The sequence below is a fragment of the Chelonoidis abingdonii genome, chromosome 6 (genome assembly GCF_003597395.2).
Source record: "Chelonoidis abingdonii isolate Lonesome George chromosome 6, CheloAbing_2.0, whole genome shotgun sequence".
Taxonomy (NCBI): Eukaryota; Metazoa; Chordata; order Testudines; family Testudinidae; genus Chelonoidis; species Chelonoidis abingdonii.
In genome coordinates this window covers 62,565,459-62,586,211 of record NC_133774.1, presented here as the reverse complement: position 1 = coordinate 62,586,211, position 20,753 = coordinate 62,565,459, and the positions used below count along the sequence as shown (strand labels likewise).

The 20,753-nt window shown below is 45.3% G+C and overlaps 1 protein-coding gene across 1 annotated transcript in view; it reads left to right on the top strand.

Moving 5' to 3' along the window:
• Positions 1 to 424: 424 nt before the first annotated feature.
• Positions 425 to 20,753, top strand: part of MCTP1 (multiple C2 and transmembrane domain containing 1) — a 505,482-nt gene continuing 485,153 nt past the window's right edge. Inside the window, exon 1 of the mRNA XM_075067090.1 lies at positions 425 to 1,151. Coding sequence (XP_074923191.1) covers positions 561 to 1,151 — 591 coding nt within the window. The 5' untranslated portion in view covers positions 425 to 560. The remainder of the gene's footprint in view (positions 1,152 to 20,753) is intronic.

Sequence of the window (20,753 nt, the reverse complement as noted above, 5' to 3'; positions counted from 1 at the left end):
TCTTTAACTTTCACGGTTGGCGTCGTGATAAAAGCATTTGCAGGATCATCTGGGAGGGACCTCATCCCCAATCCGCGCAGCTGCAGCAGGGTTGTCTGAGTTCATAGTCCTCTAGCAGTTGCGGGCTGCTATCTGCGGATTTGTCGTTACAAACTTTCCGTCCTGATCTGCAGCGATGATTTTTTTTTTCTCTTTTGGGTTTGCCCCATGACTGCACACGTGTTTGTTAACCCCTCGCCCCAGCCAGCTCCCGCGGGCAGTGAAAACCGCCCACAGCCGCAAGAAGGGTATTAGGGCAAGGGAGGCAGGCAAACTTTGGTGCCGCCCGTTTGGCCGATCAAGCTGCTGCGCCCGCTGGCAGCCAGCCGGTGGAAAGAGCCGGGGCTGCTGCAGCAGCACTACGAGGCGGCAGCCCCCGTGCGCATCCCGCAGCAGCGGCGGGCGCAGCTTCCTCGCCAGTCGGGGCTGGACTGAAGCGGCCGGGCCCCAGCGGGCTCTGCTGCTGTTGCTCCCGCAGCAGGAGCCGCGGCCCGCGGGGAAGTGAAGGCGAGAGGAAAAGGATGGAGCCGCGGGCTGCTGCTGGAGACAAGCCCAGCGAGCCGGAGCCTGCGGCTTCCTTCCAGGCCCGGCTCTGGAAGAACCTGCAGCTGGGCAGCAAAGCCAGAAGTGGCCGGTCCGGCGCGGAGCGCCGCACTGCAGAGCCCCAGCCCTCGGTCGTGGCTCCTCCGGGTGGCAGCAAGGGAGACCCGCTCCCTGGCGCCAGGTGGAGCGGCTTCAAGAGACGGAAGCAGGTGCTGGATCGCGTCTTCTCCTCCTCTCAGCCCAACCTGTGCTGCTCCTCGGCCGAGCCGCTGGAGCCAGGCGGCGAGCCCGCCTCCGCCCTGCGCCGCCTCCGCGAGCACCTGCTCCACCATGGCAAGGGGCAGCAGCCGCCCGGCCGCCCTGACGGCTCTGCCACCTCCTCCTCGCCGCTGCCCCCCGTTGCCCCCGCCCGCGCGGACAAGGCAGGCGGGGAGGAGGGACGCCGGCCCGCGGCACACCTGTCCCACCAGAAGAGCTCCTCTCTGCCCGGCACCACCTGCCTGGAGCAGTTACTGCAGGACCAGTCCAGCGCCGAGCAGAGGGAGGACGAGGGAGCCGGGGGCAGCGCGGTGAGTTCCTCCTCCCACCCCGGTACCACTGACAGCTCTGGCTGAGGGGGCAGCAGGGGCGGCTCCAGGCCCCAGCACGCCAAGCGCGTGCTTGGGGTGGCACGCCGCGGGGGGCGCTCTGCCGGTCGCCGGGAGGGCGGCAGGCGGCTGCGGTGGACCCTCCGCAGGCACGTCTGCGGGAGGTCCACCGGAGCTGCGGAACTGGCGACCGGCAGAGCGCCCCCCGCGGCGTGCCTCCTGTGGTCTCCAGCCCGGGGGCACGCTCAGGGCCTGAGTCCCCACTGCCCCGCGGCTTGGCCGAAGTGTGGGCGGGAAACAGGCGCCTGTTGGGTCGGTAGCATTCCCGTTCCCTCCGCTCTGAAAAAGGGTTAATGGGAAAGCAGGTGCAAGGCAGAGGAAAGTCGCTCCCTAGCTTCATAGGAGGAGGTGCAGGTAAACCCAGCTCACTTAAAACGCCCTAGAAAGGGAGGCAAACTTGCTTGAGAGAGAAGAGGTGTAAGCTTCACTCTTGTCAGCTTTGTGTCTTGCACGTGCACACACGAGGGAGAGCCTCAGGCTGTGGGAGGAGTGTGTGTTTGCACCACTGTTTAAATTGACTGTGTAGGGGGCATGGTGTATTTAAGAGGAAAAGTGAGTGTAGAGATGATTGTCAAGGATATCAGGTGGGGCAAAGTAATCACCACCATCTGGTTCACTGAATGGTCTTTTCTCATCACAGTACAAATAATTTGAATATCATTCTGATTTCCTGGCTTGTGTTGTGACAGATTTGTTACCAGTCTGTCTGAGGTGTCAGGTGATCAGGGTGAGGCCACAGGATTGTTAGGGGAAGAGATGAGGGAGGACACCAAGTGTCTAAGTTTTAAAGTTTTTATTAATAAAATAACAGTAGAGTGTGCTGGGGGTTCCCCATGTCACTCGGGCCTGGTCTACACTATGTGTTTAAACCGATTTTAGCAGCGTTAAACCGATTTAACGCTGTACCCGTCCACATAACGAGGCCCTTTATATTGATATAAAGGGCTCTTTAAATCAGTTTCTGTACTCCTCCCCAATGAGAGGAGTAGCGCTAAAATCGGTATTACCGTATCGGATTAGGGTTAGTGTGGCTACAAATCGATGGTATTGGCCTCTGGCCGGTATCCCAGAGTGCACCATTGTGACCGCTCTGGACAGGAATCCGAACTCGGATGCACTGGCCAGGTAAACAGGAAAAGCCCTGCGAACTTTTGAATTGCATTTCCTGTTTGCCCAGCGTGGAGCTCTGATCAGCACGGGTGGCGATGCCGTCCCAAATCCAAAAAGAGCTCCAGCATGGACCGTATGGGAGCTACAGGTCTGATCCGCTGTATGGGGAAACAAAACTGTTCTATCAGAGCTCCATTACAGAAGACGAAATGCCAAAGCATTTTTGAAAAAACATTCCAGGCTGACACAGTCACCTAGCGTGACAAGCGTAACGGGAAGCCAGAGACTCAAAATGTGCGCATGAGGAGGAGGAGTGGTACTGAGGGACTCCAGCTATTCCACAATCCAACAGCAGCTTCGAAAGTTATGTGATTCATTGGGCTGAGCTCCCAATGCGTTGTAGGTTCAAAACACCTTGTCCGGGCGTGGATTCAGCGGAAATAGTCTCTCAATTTACTCCCTCACCACCCCAATGAAAGAAAAGGGAAGAAATCGTTTCTGGACTGGTCTTTCAATGTCACCCTATGTTCTACTGAATGCTGCTTGGTAGATGCGATGCTGCAGCAGTGAAGCGCAGTTTTCGCTGCCTCTTCCCTCCTGGTGGCAGCTGGTGCAGGTGGACTGGTACCCATCCTTACTTAACCCGCTGACGTGTCCTATGCTGATAACTGCTTGAATACCCCTGGCTGGCATGAGGTGGCGCGGCCGGGGCGCTTCTGAGGTAAAAGTGAGGAATGATTCCTCGTCATATCCTCAGTAGATGGTACAGCACGGCTTGTAACCGTCTTCATTCATAGAGGCATGGGGCTGAGCTTCAATCCAGCCCCCTCCCTTTTCATGTGTTAAAGAAAAGATTTTCTGGTACTGCCCCTGATAATCATCAGCAGTGGCATGCTGGGCTCCATCTCCCCCACACGCTTAATGTCCTGCCTGGACTATCATAGCACCGGAGGCTGCCTTCCCCTCCTTTTATCTCACTAACAATACGACAGTGTTTCTTATTTCCTGCATTCTTTATAACTTCATTGACACAACTGAGAGGACCCTGCCACGGCTAGAGCCAGGAAAGTTGGGGAGAGGAGAGAAGTAACGGCTTGGGGGTGTTGGCAGGGGCACCCCCCATTGGAATGGATGTAGCTGCATCATTTCTGCGGGATCTGACACGGCAGCGGCTATGGCCTGTCTGCTTCACGGAGCGGCTATGCTCTCTGGTTCTCTGATACACTGGTTCTCTAGTACACTTGCCCCATATTCTAGGCAGGACTGACACTATTTTTAGATACCATACAGGAGGGATTGACTTGGGGAGTCATTCCCATTTTTGCCTTTGCGCCCCCGGCCAACCTCAGCCAGGGGCACCCATGATAGCAGCAGACAGTACAGAATGACAGATAACCATCCTCTCTTTGCCAATTTACAATGGCAACAGATAGTACAGAACTACTGATAACCGTCTCTATCATCCAAAAGCAAATGAATGCTGCTGTGTAGCGCTGCAATATCACCTCTGTCAGCAGCATCCAGTACACATACGGTGACAGTAAAAAGAAGCTAAACGGGCTCTATGATTGCCGTGCTATGGCGTCTGCCAGACCAATCCAGGGAAAAAGGGCGGTAAATGATTGTCTGCCGTTGCTTTCCCGGAGGAAGGAATGAGTGATGACATTTACCCAGAACCATGCGCGAAAATGACTTTTGCCCCATCAGGCTCTGGGATCTCAACCCAGAATTCCAAGGGGTGAGGGAGACTGCGGGAACTGTGGGATAGCTACGGAATAGCTACCCACAGTGCAACGCTCCGGAAATCGACGCTAGCCTTGGACCATGGACGCACACCGCCAAATTACTGTGCTTAGTGTGGCCGCGTGCACTTGACTTTATACAATCTGTTTTACAAAACCGGTTTATGTAAAATCGGAATAATCCCGTAGTGTAAACATACCCTCAGAGGAAGGAAGAAAGCATTAGTGCCCGAAGCCCTAACCCACTTTCATACTTACACTTGCACTACCTGAGGCTGGGCAAGCCTGGGTGTAATGTAGGAAGAAGGGGGGTGGGGGGCAAAGGGTGGATGGGAGTTCTTGTCCTGTGCATGGGTCATCCAGGGTCCAGCGTGATCTCGGACTTGCTTTTGCTCTCAGCAGTGTTTTTAAGTCCTGGGTTCTTTTGGCATTTCATTCAGGGACCTCTGTTCCTTGTGCTCTTTGTACCAATCCAAACTGGCTTTCTGCGGTGTCCTCAGCTTTCCCAAAACACCCAGGTTCAGGAACGCTAGACTGTGTTTTCCCCCTCCATGGCCTTCACCGTCTCACCAGTTTTGCAATCCCCTGCCTAGCTGACCTCCCGCCTCCCCACCCCTTTTCCCGCAGTTTGCTGGGATTGGGTAAGATGCAGCCAAGAAACATGCAGCCGCATCTGCAACAGCATTGTATGTTGCTAACGCTGATCTGTCTCCCGAGGGGACCCCCTGAGGGAGGGGGCCATTGGGGTGTGACATTATAAGGAAATAATTAAAAGCAAAATGCCTCCCCCGCCACTGTGGGCCACCTTCTGCTCTGTGTAAATCTGAAGTCCTTTATTCATGCCAAATTACCATTAACAAAAATTGAAGTTTTGTGTGTGTATTTGGGGATTGTGCCTTGTATAATGCTAACTGTACATCTTCTAGGCTTTGATCCTGTCATATGAAATGTGTAGGCATAGGGTTCCACGTTCATAGGTTGGCTTGCAGCTTTTGGAGTCTTAGAAAAGTTGTGACTGGGGAACACAAACATTAGTCTGATCCTAATGGTCCATCTAGCCTCGTATGCTGTCTTCCGACAGCAGCCAAAGCCAGGTGCTTCAGAGGGAATGAATAGAACAGGTAGTCATCAAGTGATCCATCCCATGTCACCTGTTCTGAGGTTCAGGCAAATAGAGCATGGTTTTCCATCCCTGCCCATCCTGGCTAATAGCCATTGATGGACTTATCCGTTATGAACATATCTGGTTCTTTTTTTGAGCCCTGTTATGGTTTTGGCCTTCACAACATCCTTTGACAAAGAGTTCCACAGATTGACTGCATTGTGTGTAATTTCATGCAAGTAGTCCCATTTAATTACATAGGCTCATAAAACTTTGAATTAAAAGTTAAACACCTGTAAGTGGTGTAGGATCTGGGCCTTTTGAGGAGTAATCTGTTAATCAAACATACTGGTGATATCCGGGCATGTCATGACAGTAGCACTTCTAAAATAATTCTGTATGCCTCACTATGGGCTTGTCTACACAGGAAACTTTTCCAGTTGCACTGATATAACTATACCAGTATAGTTAAATTGCTGTAATCATACTGGTGTAACTCCACCATGTTAATGCTCTTGTTCTGAAATAAGAATGGAATTGGTTTAAACTACATCACAAAAAGGCAGTGACATAAGCTAAATCAGAAAAAGGCATTCTCATACCCTCATAAGAGCATTCACAGGGAGTTATACCAGTATAACTCAAGTGGTTTAAATTCACACCCTATCTTACACTTGTGTAATTTTCCCATGTAGGAAAGCCCTGTGTTTGTTCCAGACTGATGTGCCCCACTTACTTTAATTTATTGGCACTGCTTTTGTTGGGTAACTTTTTTCTCGCATAATATAGAAAAGTGAACCTGTTTTGTGCATATGTACAAATAGCAGCAGCACAAATAGCATCTGTGATAATACAAGTTATTTCTAAATATGTATATGAACTTGCAGAATATTTGTCAGACACTACTAGCAAATATTTCACGGATACTGCAGTAATTCAGGCTGAAATAGTCATTTTTTCCTCATTTTTGGAGAAGGTGGTGTTCAGACTGATAGCCGTAAGAGTGATCACTTTGAAGTTAAGTGATGATGCTTGTTGATAGGTCTGTCGACTCTTACAATGGATTCTCTAGTTGAAAAGTTCAGGATTTGTGAGTCACTCTGGAGTTAGTGTATATCTTAGCAATCAAATACTTTTGCAGAAATACTTGTGACAATATGGTACAAGAATAGATCATTCTTCTTTGATCTTTAGTTATGGAAGAAATGAGTAACTGAATTAAAAGGTGCTCTTTAATTTTTGAGTATCAGGAAGAATCTATAAAGTGTGTGTGTGTATATTTGATTTAGTCAGCACTGAACAAATTCTGGCCCTGATTCTGCAAAGACTTGTGTGTTCTGAACTTTATGCCATTGAATTCAATGGGACTTCTCGTGTAAAAGTTCATTATTTACAAAAATATGTGCAGAATCAAAGCCTAAGCTTAACTTTAACCATATGTCTCAGTCTCATTGACTTCATTGAGTCATAAGTGCTCTGCTGAATTAAGGCCTTTATATAGCTTCCCAGTGTTTGAGAGAGATCAGGAAACTTGTTAAGTTACTCTGGCTTCTTGATATCAGAATCAAAATCACTTCTAAGCAAGAGTTTATAAAATGGATATTTCTCTTCAGTGACTTTCATCACTGAAGACCATTACAAGGACTAACTTTTAAAAAAGTTAACTCTTTGGAATGAGTGGAAATTTTCTTTAATTGGGTGATAATTTTAGTTTGGGAAAACTTAGGGAGGAAGACATAGGTATCATGCGTAGACTTGTCAAAACCACGACAAAATATTGCAGATAATGAATGGGTAGTTCTTGTGTAAAAAGCTGAATTTCATGAGGAAGTTCTATAAAATGCAGTACAATTTATTTAATTTTAAATACAGCTATAGGTGTCCCTCCACTGCTCTGGATTACATGAGTTATATAATTACAACAGTTGGGGTATATTTTACCCTTTTACATTCTACTGTATTTGGCAATTTAAAAACATTCTCATGATAAACATGAAAATATTTCTCACCATTGTTCTGCTTAATTTGATGTTTTGGCAAGGGAACTATACATCTTTCATATGTTTTGCAATGTAAGTTTTGTCAAGAGGGAGACTGTCACTTTAAGAGGCTGGGTCATAACATTTGTAAAACAGTGCCAAGTAAGCAAAGTAGACTGGTGCCCAGGAGTGGATTCACTATGAAACAAACCATGCGATGACATGGGGGCTCCCAACAACAGAGGGGCCCCCAAAATGCAGGACAAATGTCTGACAACCTGCCTCTGAGTCCCGGACAGCGGCGCAGCAGGACTCAGGCAGGCTGCTTGCATGCTGTGGCCAGTAGCCCCACGCTGCTTCCGGAAGTGGCCGGCTGCTGGCATGTCTCTGAGCGCTCCTAGTGGGGAGAGGAGGCGGCTCCATGTGCTACCCAGACCTGCTCGCCGCCCTCTCTTCAAGGGGAGTGCAGAGACAAGCCAGCAGCAGGGCTAAGGTGGCCCCCTGTGTGTGTCTCCTCGCATGCTGCCCCTGCCCTGAGCGCTGACACCTCAGCTCCCATTGGCCGGGAACTGCAGACAATGGGAGCTGCAGGGATGGTGCCTATGGGCAGTGACGTGTAGAGAGCCTCTGTACCCCTCTCTCCCCCCAACACACCTAGAAGCTGCTGCCAGAGAGATGTGTGTGCCGGTCACTGTGGGAGCCGCCTGAGGTAAGCTGTCCCCCTCCAGGACCCCAACCCCCTGCCCCAATCAAGGTACCTCACTTTATTTTCCTTAACTTCCCATTACTTAATATAGGAGGAGGATGAAGGAAAAAAAGAATGAGAAACAAGAGGAGATAAGAGAGAGAGTGTTGTTTTTCTTGGCTGGATCTTGAAAGGGGGACCTGAAAATGAAGCTGAGTTGAGGGCACCAGCAGTGGGCCCCTGTGCAGAGTTAGTGGCTTCTTTCTAACTTTCATCTCATTAATGAAATATAGGGTTTTTTAATAAGTCTAGATGCATTCTCTAGCTTCTAGGATTCACTCAGGCTGTGCTTCCACTGCAAGGACATAATTTATTGCTTGTTTGTGGCAATAAAAATCAATACAGTAGTTGTGGCACTGCTCATAATTTTTTAGTTAGCTGAATAAATAAACTCCCTAAAACATTGTGTTTGGATACTTTGTAGGACATTCAGTCAAGACGATAACCTTTCAAAGAAATGGAAGCTGAATTTCAAATAGCAGATTTCTCACATTTCTAAAATAGCAAAGCCAAAAAAGCAAACCTTAAAGGCATCATCCTACTGTCCCATACAGCAATTTAATTTTACTGGCTTCAGTGGAGTTATATGACAGAGTAATATCAGAGTCAACCTATAAAACAGAATCAAGCCATAAATTCAGTCAATGAAAGAATGCCCATTTATATCAGATGGTCTCTGATTAATGGGTCTGATACAGAGCATATGAGTCCCATTAAAGTTGATCAGAGTTCTGTGTGTGGAATAACTTCAGGATTGATTTTTTTCCCCCCTCACCTCCTGCCTTAAAGTATTAATGAATATAACCATGTATAATTTAGGGTGAAAAAACAAAAGTATTTTGTTCAGTACCTTGTATCACTGGGCCCTTTACTTGTAGAAGTTGTCATAGTTCCACAGTAAAAACCAGGAATATAGAAATATGACTCTTCAAAAAAAATGTAGAAGTATTGTAGCTTTATAATTAGAGGACATGGTCTTGGGCACATTTCATCTTTAATTAGCAAAAACAGTTGTTTATCTTTTAGACAATTATTAATTATTTACTTTGTCCACACTATCAGTGTGCATGACACCTCACCAGGAGAATAAAGATGCAGTCCGTGACCTGAGGAGTTAAAATCTAATGCCCTGATCCTGCACAAAGAGCTGCATTGGTGTAGGGGGGTGTATCTGCTGGGCTCTTTGCAGGATCATGGCTTAGGTAAGTGGTGTCATATCTTTTCAGCATAAGGAATGAATATGATATTATTTGACAAGGTCAAGCAGCCACAGTCAATACTTCATGTCTATTCTTTGCCCTGTTCCACTTCCTCTGCTTGACCTAAGTCCCAGCAATTTTAGCTAGCTGGTGTAAGCTAGTTGATGCGGAGGTTACAGTAAGTAGAGGGAGCACAACTACTTCTCTGCTAAAAGCAGAGGGAGGGTTCCCTCCTTGCCCTGGCTTGGATAAGCAGTGCTCTCTATTCAGTGCTCTCTTGTCTAGTGTAGTAATCATCCCCTCCTGTTTAACTGCTGGGGAGCTGTAACTGGTCATATGTTCTCAGCTTCTTTCTTTTTCCCCATCTTCTGGGCTCTCATGAATGGCTGTTAGAGGAAGAGAAGCCAGTTTTTACAGTAGTGTTCTCCTAAGTTCAGGTGGACTGTAAGCGGGTCGGTTCGGGCCTCGTCCCCCTCAGGTGCGGCGGGGAGCCAGGGCGCCACCTTCTATGCAGTGGGACGGGTTCCACGCCGGTCCTGTACTCAAGGGTCGAGTAAATGAGGTCTATGGGCCCTGACCCTTAGGCAGGGCACCAAACAGTTCAGGCTCTGGCCCTTTGGGGCAGGGCAGAGCAGTAGCAAAGTCTATAGGCCCTGGCCCTTAGGCAGGGCGGGGCACCAAACAGTTCAGGCTCTGGCCCTTTGGGGCAGGGCAGAGCAACAAACAAACTGTAACACAGCTCAGGGGTTCTGGGTGAAGGGGGGATTCTGCCACCTGGTTACGGGTGGCAGGGGGAACGCAGGCCCACCCACTCCTCTGCGTTCCAGCCCGGGGCCCCTGGTAGCAGCGGTCACCGCTAAGGCGGTCATTGGGGATCTGGACCGAAAACACACTGACAGGGTGATCAGTAGGGCTCCCACCGAAACACACTGACAGGGTGATCAGTAGGGATCCTGGCCGATACAGACAGCCATAGGCTTGGGGCCTTCTGCGGCCTGACTGTAGTCAGCTGCCCCCGGGCTACTTCCAATTTCCCCCTCCCCCGGTACCTGTCCTCCATCGGTGTAACTCGACGGGTCCCAGACCATAGGTTCCTCGGAGAGAGCTGGGGGGTGGCAGGCTCTGGCGGCTCCTCCAGCCAGCGGGCGCAGGGTAGTTCAGGCTGAGGGTCCTCTGGATACCGGGCCCGGGGCAGGTCTGGCCAGCGCTCCTCTGGATACTGGGCCCGGGGCAGGTCCGGCCAGTGCTCCTCTGGATAGTGAGCACAAGGCAAGCTGGGCCGAGTGGGAGCTCGGGCCTCTACGTCTGTGCTCTTCAGCGTCCTGGGCTTAACTGAGCTCTGGGGCCTGGCTTTTATACTTCCTGTCCTGCCCCTTGACTTCCAGTGGATGAGTCTAGATTCTGGAAGCTCCTCCAGTTATGCAGTTCTGACAGAAGATGTTCCCTTTAGCAGCGTGAGCTGTATTTGTCTGCTTCTCATCTTTTAGGCTGTATCTTTGATCTGTGTCTTACTTCACAATACTTTTAACTGTATGCACTTTATAATTGATCTTAAAATCAAAAGACAGTATAGTACAACCGTATTTAATCAAGTGCAAGTTCACTTGTGCTTATAATTAACTAAAGCTGGTTCCTGGAGTTTTCAAAGTGGATCACTTGCAAAATTGGCTGGCTAGCATTTAAATTTCTTCCTCCTCCTCTGGGGTGGGGTAACCAGAGCAGAGACATTTCAAAGCCAGCTAGCAACTCTTCTTGTCCTCCATAACCTCATTTATTTTGAACTTTCATTTCCCCCCCGCTTGAAATCTTTGTAGTTATGGGGTTGTGATTTACCTGCTTCCCCCCTACCAAAAAAAAATTGCATTTGGGGGAATGAATGGCTCATTAGAAATTCAGGATTGGAACATAGTGTGGGGTAAACAGGTTACTTCTATCTTTAGATATTGCAATCCCATATCTGTCACTTTTCCTGTTTTTGGCAAAATTACAGTAGTACTTGTGAAAGTTGAATTGAATACAATAGTATTTACAAAAAAGCCTTATAAAATGTTTTACCACAATTCTTACAGTATGGTAGTTAACAACCAAGTTCTTCAGTGATCATTGCTGAATCTCTTATTTTCTATAACAATAGCATTTATAAGGAAACATTTTTTAACAAGGGGATTAACTCCTTTGGCCAGCAAGGCATGGCAAAGAAAAAGGTTTCTTACTGTAAAACTGTTCCATGTGTGCTCTGTAGGTACTGTTTTTTAAATACATGCTTGGTCTACAATTTAAAGTGAAAGGTCTAAAGCAATATGCTACTATAGTAGACTTTTAGGATTTTTTTTGTCTGAGCTTCATCTTGTCTATGATGGAGTCATTTGCCTCTTTAAGGGTCTGTGGCCAGTCAGCCGTATAAGGACAGCTGTTTGGCCCTGGTAGAGGGCATTATCAGTCCCAACTGGGAAGGGTCTAGGTGATTGCTATAAAGGCTGAAAGAAGAACAGAGGGCTACAGGAAGCACACTGGCTTTTGGGTTAAGTTCTGGAATGCATAAGTCCTTAAATAGCAGGTGTCCCAGTATGTTGTCTGTGGGAGGACTGGGGAAAACTGCCAGGAGTAGTAAGGGTCCAGCAAGAAAGACATGTGCCAGTGAAATGGTTTAGCTATTGAACTGTTTTTGTTGTGGTGTGTTTTGTTTTTTGCTGAAGACCGTTTAATGGCACCCATAAATGAAGCCCTGAGGAAAAGGACCTCATCCAGACTCAGGTTGTGGTGTGGCCTTCCTGGGCTGGGGGAGACAAGGCAGCAGCCTACACTGCTATTATGGTGAAGTGCATATAGAAAAGTTGTTAGAACTTAAAGTAGGAATCATCTCTGGCTATCATTTCATTGCAAAGAAAAGTGCTTTTTAGCACTTAAAAATGTCAGCACACACAGTTTTTAAAATTGACTGTCTCTCTAGTGGGGTCCTGCAGGGATTGGTTCTTGGCTCGACTCTCAAACACTTTATCAATGACCTGTAAGAAAACATAAAATTATCACTGGTAAAGTTTGCAGATGACACAATAATTGGAATGGTAAATGAGGAAGAAGACAAGTCAACTGATAGTGATCTGGATTACCTGATAAGTGGGGCGGAAGCAAGCTGTATTTTAATACATCTGGGAACAAAGAACGTCAGCCATACTTACTCTTTCACAGGATAGAATCTCCCATTTTGTGACTCTGAAAAAGATTTAGGGGTAAAAGTGGATATTAGCTGAATATGAGCTCTGTGTGATGCTGGCCAAAAGATCCAATATAATCTTTGGATGCATAAACAAGGGATTCTTGAGTAGGAGTAGAGAAATTATTTTACCTCTGTATTTGGCACACCTTAATGTGCTGCTGGAATATTGTGTCCAGCTCTGGTGCCCACAATTCAAGGAGGATGTTGTCAAGTTAGAGAAGGGCCAGAGAAGAGTCACAAGAATGATTAAAGGATTGGAAAACCTGTCTTAGAGTGAGAGACTCAAGGAGCTCAACATATTTAGCTTAACAAAGAGAGAGTTAAGGGGAGAGTTGATTAGTCTATTTAAGTACCTACATGGGGAACAAATATTTAATTATGAGGTCTTCAGTCTATCAGAGAGAGGTGCAACAGCATCCACTGGCTGGAAGCTGAAACTAGACAAATTTGGGCTGAAAATAAGGTGTAAATATTTAACAATGAGTAATTGACCATTAGAACAAATTACCAAGGGTCGTGGTGGATTCTGCTTCACTGACAATTAAGTCAAGACTGGAGGCTTTTATAAAAAATCTTACCTAGGAATTATTTTGGGGAAGTTCTGTAGCCTGTGTTTTGTACAGGAGGTCAGACTAGTGATCACAATGGTCCCTTCTATCCATGGAATCTATGAATCATACAGCTTCATTAAGTACTCCTAAATTAACTATTTTGTTTTGTGGTATGACACAGTATACTAACAAATACTAGATTTTGCCCTGGGATGCATTTCTGTGGAGCTCCACAAGGCTTCACTGAGACATCTATGCAGGGCCGGCTCCAGGAACCAGCGCAGCAAGCTAGTGCTTGGGGCAGCCTATGGAAGGGGGCGTCACGTGCAGGTCTTCGACGGCAGGTCCTTCAGTCCCAAATCGCTGAAGTGCCGCTGGTTGTGGCTTTTTTTTTTTTTTTTTCTCTTCACCGCTTGGGGTGGAAAAAAGCTGGAGCTGACCCTGCCTCTATATGCACATCTGAGGACAGAATTTGTCTCTCAGGCTCTAATTTTGTTACTGATTCCAGACCTCAGTGATTTATATAATGTTATGTATTAGACTATTTTAATTAAATAATAGTAAGTCCCCAATGCTATAAGCTTTAAAAATGAAAGTAGTTATTTGCATTCTCTGTAAAGAGAGAGGGAAATCTAGCTGTGACCAGGGATGCTAGAACAATTTTTATAATGAGTTGTGTGTGCTGAGAGCTATTGAATCAAACTGTAAACTCTTTATATAATGGTAACCACTTCAAGCCAGGGGGTGTGACAGTACCCATAGTTCCAGTACATATGGCTGTGACAGACTTGTGACTACACAAATTATAATTCTTCCCCCACTCACTTCTGCATAGTGTTTTGTGTTGGAGTTCTTTTAGAAAAGGGTGTTACATTTACATGCATCATGTATTTATGAAATGGATAGAAATTGTGAAAGATATAGTCTGTGGATAGAATCATCTTGGTGGAATATGTTTGGTTCTGGAGCCAAATTAAACCAGTGAAAACTTTATATTCTTAAAACCTGGCCTGGGGTGATAGGATAAGATTTTTAGGAAGTGGCTTGAGCCAGTCACTTTATTTTAAACAAAACCTTATAACAGCTAATGATGCCTGGCAGGGGCTTGTGTAACTCTTTGCAAATACTTTACTATGCATCGTGGTGTAAATTCAGTAACAGTGCTGCTAGAAAAATGTATTACAAAAACTTTTTTTGGAGTACTGTTTTTAACGTCAGACTGCAAGTTAAATAGCAAAATATACTGAAAGGGTAAGAGTCTAATTTGTATTCCACTAGTACTTTTCATCCAGGAATCTTGTAGTACTTTACAAATGTTAATCGATTAAAGTCTCATCGCCTTGGGAAATACATAAAAGGATCACTTCACCTGCCACAGAAATGCATTCTGCTGTGAGTTGGAACATAGCCAGGGGTCTGATTCTCCTCTCTCTCTCTCATCAATGTAAAACAGGAGTTGGAGTTGCACTAATTTCACATAGCTGGGAGAGAAGAATCAGTCTCAAATATTTTAGAAGCATACTATATCCAAATTAAAATGTAGAGTGAGTTCTCGATAGGCCAAATGCAATTACTTGATTTGGCATTTAGTGAGGACAGGGGTAACACCCTATCTCTTATGAAGTCAGAGAGATCTTTAAACAAATAAGATTACAAATGGTCTGGTTTGTTTACATCTTAGCCAGAAAATGGCACTCCCAGCTGCACAGTACCTTGTAATAGTACAAAAAACACTTCAGTATGGAAAGTCAAGGGGAAGAGTGTCACCTACTAACTCAGATCGCTTCCTGCAGCAAGTGGGTATTTATTAGCAATTTCCCAATACCATCCACGTACCCTAACCATCATGCTTCTCATAGCCCATCAGATCTCTCACTAATAACACAAAGTGGCATGGCTGCAGATTTCTATATCTAGATTATATACCGCATGTTACTGAGCATGCACACGCTGTTTGTTTATTCAGACTTTGAGTGATTCTTCAGAAACCCAATTTTGTGGATTCCTTTAGGTAAGAACTAAAGGTAGAATCCATAGAGCAATTTAGGCTCTTAACTTCTTTGTAGAGTCCACCCTTAAGACTAGCTGAGTACCATGTTAGGATGTAACTTAGGTCTGCTGACAGTGATTGTATCCTTTTAGATCCTTTGTTTATTTTGCTTTGCTATGACAGGAAATAATGCAGTTAACAAAAAGGCATGTCTTCATGCGAAATATAGTAAGGCTTTTTTTTTTTTTTTAACTATTTACAAGCATTTTCACACATCCATGATACTACATACTATAGCTATCTTTTCATCACAATAGTAAAAATGCTTGGCTCAAAGGAGTACACAACAAAGTCTGAAGGGTTTTTTTGCTCATTCTCTTACAGCTTTCACTGCGTGTATGCCTTAAAACAAGAATTCATTATTAGTTGCCTCCTAATATTTTGAAGTTTTCTGGAGAGTGTTGGTTATGGGATTCTTCTAAAACAACGTAATGAATATTTAGCTTTCATGTAAGGCTCCCATTAGGAATGACTAATCCTAAAACTTAATAGCACCTGAGAATTAAGTGTCCTGTTGATCCACGGAGTGATATAATAGCAGTGCAAACTTTCCAGTGCTACCTCACCAATGTGCCTTCAGCATAAGCTAAAGAACAATCTCCTTGCCCCACTTAGTTTTGGTTACTACTTAGCTGGGCCAGTCTTTAACAGATTTGCTAGAGGTGAAAGGCTCTAGGGTCCAATCCAATCGTTTAACCCATTCATAATGTTACCAGCTCTCATGACTTTGGCCCCTGCTTGGGCCAGTTTCCCTGTCAGGTGAGCAGCTCCAACCAGCTCCTCCTGCTTTCTCACCTCCCCCAGTTTCCATCCCATCACAGGGGAAAGTCCCTTGTGCTTCGATGCCTTCTCCGCTTCCACACCTCCTGGGAAGAGCAGCCATCTGCTGCAGAGGACAGACACAATTTTCTCTCATGAGAGTTGGCAGGAATTTTTGGGTAGGGGCCAGAGGGTAGAGAGTAGCTTATACCATTCTGACATGAGGAGAGGAGAGAGCAGAAAGAGCCCAGCAGCTCTGCTCCTCCTTACCGACACCCTTCCTGTGCATAATAGGCAAGTCTGTTCTCTCCTTCTGCTTTCCCAGGCCTGGTGTTTCAGGGACAGAGAAGGGAGAGGGTGTGGAGCCCCTGTAACTGTCCCCCTTCAAGCCTGAGAAGGGATGCTGCTGCAACTGCCCGTTGGGCCTGGGAGAAGGAGCAAAGAATCCTTGTAGGAGCGAGGACAGATGTGGGATGGAAGGAGGGAAAGTTGATGGGGGTGGGGGTGGGCTCAGTGAAATGCATAATTAAGTGATGGGCTTGGAAATAGGTAGATCTGGGGCTGGGGCCAGAATTAATTAGAAGTTTTGGGTTTGGGGAGAAGCTGGAGGCTCCACACCTTAAGGCAATCAGTGAGCATGCCTGTGACTGGCCAGAAGTACCCCAGATGTCTGCCCTGCCCTCCCCTATGCATGCGCACACATGATCACAAGGGGGATTCAAAAAACAAAGGACAAACCAAAGTAATACAATATAACCTGTCTGTTAAAATCTGAGGACTTCTGAGTCAATATCATAATCTTCTTGGAGTCTGACTTGATTTTTAAACGTCTGGGGTTGGCAATATTGCATCCCATCCAACTGATTTGATTCTTTTAAATCAGCTTTGCAGATATTTTGTTGGTTAAATTTAAAATACATACAGACTTTTATTCATTTCATTGTGCTCCAATATTTGTTCTTGACATACGTGGTGTTAAAACAGTTTGTATCAGAAGCCTTTGATTTGTTCAAAGATGGTTCCTTCAGCCACACTAATGCTATCCCATAGAATGACATTTTGTAATACAAAATTGGATTTGGGAGCACTTGGAATATCCATTATAACATGATTTTCAATGTTATTTTTTTATAGTGGTCCTAAATCCACTATGCTTTTTTAAATTAATTTTCCCAGGAAGAGTGATGAATGAATGGTGCATTAACATTAGCTTCAGTAAAGGAGGAGCAGCAGTGTCCTGAATCTTCCAGTCAGTTGAAATGATGACTGGATCTGAAGAAGACCTCTGTGTAGCTTGAAAGCTTGTCAGTTTTACCAATAGAAATTGGTCCAATAAAAGATATTATCCCACACACTTTGTCCCTCTGGCTGGCTGGCAATCATTTGGTGCTTTATACTTTTTAATTCGATTGTTTGTTTAGAACCACTGTTTTGAACTTGTAATTGAATTCTTGCTGTGTCTTTAAGAGTAGCATGATTTATACTTGAAATGGTATTCTCATTTGATAGCTGCTCGGCGTTCCATGATGTCTTTCTTATAAGGGGAAGCCTTTATCTGCCAAATTGATCACAATGTATAATAGGCGGGTGTCTAGTCGTGGTGACTGCAAAATTTTTAGCATAGCAATGAGCTGTCCCTTATACTAGCCAGTAAGATGTAGCTCTATGCTACTCTTCTGCATTATAACTATTAGAATTGCATACTTAAGAAATAGAGCTCTCCCAAAGCTGCCATCGACAAAGGAATGTAGGAATTGCAATAGTGGATCAAACCCAATGTCCAGTATTCTGTTTAACAGTGGCCAGAACCAGATGCTTCAGAGGAAGGTCTAAGAACTCTACAGTAAGCAGATATGAGATAATCTGCCCTCACCTCTCCATTAGGTATCATCCTTATTGATGATAGTTAAGCAATGTTTACCATCCCTTCCAAATTTTTTATAATTAATTATGACTAGGGGGTTGCATGCTCTGTTGCTTCTGTAGGCTGAACTCATTGCTTGCACCAGGGGCTTTTCGATTCTCCTGTCCCAAACTCCCTGTGCGCCACCTTCCCTCTGTTTCAGGCACTTTGCATGCTCTCCTATTGCCCCATTATCCCCCTTTCCCTCCATTATTTTTTGTCTAGGAGATAAGGAATTCAGTGTGTTAAACTGAGGTGACCTGGGGGATAATGTTGTGTTGGAAGATGTTAATGGCAACACAAACAGATTATTTTGTCTATAGACAATTTGAGTATGTCTACACAGTAGCTTGGAGTGTGCTTCCCAGCCCAGACTTAAGACAGAACACTAAAATCAGCACTGTGGATGTTAAGGTATGGCCTGTGGCTTAGGATAGCCACTACAGCTCAGATCCAAGTGGTCAGGTAAGTTTGGACTCTGGTGGCTAGCCTGAGCTACTGGCCCCAGGCTGCAACATCCACACTATTTTTGTAGCACGCTTGCTCAAGTGGAACTAGTGCAAGTCTGTCTACTGGTGCTCAGAGTCACACTCCCAGGTGCAGTGTAGACAAATCTTTCTAGATGCAGTTGAAGCTGCTGGGACTGCTAATTAAAAGCCAGAGGCTGCACATGTCCCCCATTTTCCTTTTCTGGTTTTCCAATTTTCACCAAAATCAATTGGATTCTTCCCACTGATGCCTACCATATTCCCTGAAAATTTGAAATCTATTGGATAGAGCATTCAAAAGTTGTTCATTTTACTTTACCACAGTTGTTGAAGCTATGAGTCTAACCAGTTATGTATGTTACCCTTATCAATTTTGAACTTGCTACCTTTTAAAATTTGACTGTCTCCTTGTTTGTGTTCATGGGAATTTCTGTTCTCATTCTCAGTCTGCCTGTTCTATACCATTAATTATTTTATATACCAGTACTTTTGTCATGTCACCTTTTTATTAATTTCTTTCTCTGAACCTCCTCTAGTTGTGCAGTATCATCTGTGCGTTGACCAGTACTGCCCATTATTATAGATGACATTTTACCATTGAATTGTTCTGATATGCAATCAGATGAGATATAAAAGTTATTAAAAAACAAACAAAACCCCCACTTTGCACTTGGTATGCTAATACTCTTCTAATAAAATGCATGCTTTTAATATTCTGTTGAATCTAAATATTCCTGGACGCAGTACTAAATGTAAAAATACTATCTCAATCCTATGTCAGAGGAAAGAATGTGTATGGATTCACAAACAAAATGCTAGCTCAGAAAGAGCGACTTTCCCTGTCCTGCTCTGTACCTACCTGGTCCTTTGCATTCTGTTTCCATGCCTTCCGTGCCCTTCCTCCCAACTTTGTGACCAACCTAGTCCCCTGAACACCCTTGTTCATCGTGCCACTCTGGTCCCCTGCATCCCTACCATTCCGATCACATTTCCCTGAAACTGCTTGGAGCCTCTTATGCTTCTTCTTTTGTGCTCCTCAAACATCCACACCATCTTCATGCCATGTCAGGTGACCATCCCTTCCATGCATCCTCACCCTGACCTTTCCTCCCATTCTAAGATCAGAGTACAATTTTATGTTCACTTCTTTCCTTCCCTTCAGTAAATGTTCTTCCTGGTCCTCTGCCCTCCTCATTATATGCCCTACCCCTCCCTCTTTTTTTTTTTTTTTTTTTTTTTTTTTTTTAAGAGTTCAGGCCGTCCATACTTCCCCATATCTTACATCACCTATCTAGGGTTCAGACTAGCTGCTGCTATAACAAAGCCCACAGGCAGCAGAAGCAGTAGGCCATCTTATTTATGAGAACTTATGTTGTTAATGTTCTAAACTTTGCTTCAGGTACACGTAAAACCAAATCTTCATGTCTTTGTAACTTTCCCATTAACATCTTCTCCCTGTTTAAAGAAAACAAGACTAAATTTTCCTGAGCAAGGCCCACAAAATGAATTTGGAGTTTGGTTTAGTGAGCTAAGTATGATTAGGATATTTTTATACAACTTAACAGGGATCCTTTTGATACACTGGAACTTGAAAAATCTTTTTGATGTCTTCTCCCCATCCCTAAAAGAAAAAACAGTGGTATCCTGAGATGAGACATGAGATGTGATATGTACAATTCTGAGGGGATTGGTTGGCTGGAGAATTTGAAAGGAGGGTTGAACATTTGGCATATACTGCAAAGATGGCTTCAGCCTTAACTATAGAGCAGGACAGGGAAATCCTGCTCCATAATCAGTATAATCAATTTGTTATTTTACCAACCTATAACTCAGAGATTCTGCTAGATTTTTTTCCCCACCAGTTTGATTCTTTTGATTCAGAAAAAGATTGTGTTTTGGAACCTTAAACAACACAAAAATACTTGCTTAAACTCATATTACAGTATATCCAACTACAGGGACAAGGTGGGTGAGTTAATATCTTTTATTGGAACAATGTGTGGTGGTGAGAGAGACAACCTTTTAAGTTCCAAAGAGCTTCTCTTTAGGTCACCCAGCTTGTGTGTCTAATATCCTTGGACCAACATGGCTACAACACTGTATCCAATTAAGACATTCAGCTCAAAACTAGATTAGTCTTCCTTAAGCTTTTCTATAAAAGTATTCTCCTAAGGCGACAGTTCTCAAACTGTGGGTCAGAACCCCAAAGTGGGCCATGACTGTGTTTTAATAGGATCTCTAGGGCTGGAATTAGACTTGCTGAAGCCTGAGCCCCACCGCTTGGGGCCAAAGCCCCGGGCAGTGGGGCTCAGGTTATAGCCCCCCCCCACACACACACACCTGGGACTGAAGCCCTTGGGCTTTGGCTTTCCCCCCCTCTCCCTGAGGTGGTGAGGCTCTGGCTTTGTTCTCCCCTGCCTGGGGCAGCAAGGCTCAGGAGGTCTCAGGCTTTGGTCTGCCTTCCTGGGGTTGTGTAGTAATATTTGTCAGAAGGGGGTTACGGTGCAATGAAGTTTGAGAACCGCTGTCATAAAGCACTAGTTTTCTGGCTATCTCCAGCTTCTGTGAGCATGTCTGAATCACTTTCTTGAATCGTGATTCTAGTATGGATTGGTCGTGTTCACGCAAGCACCTGGGTGCTGGGCTCGGAGACCCACGGCTGGGCTCTAGGGGGGGAGA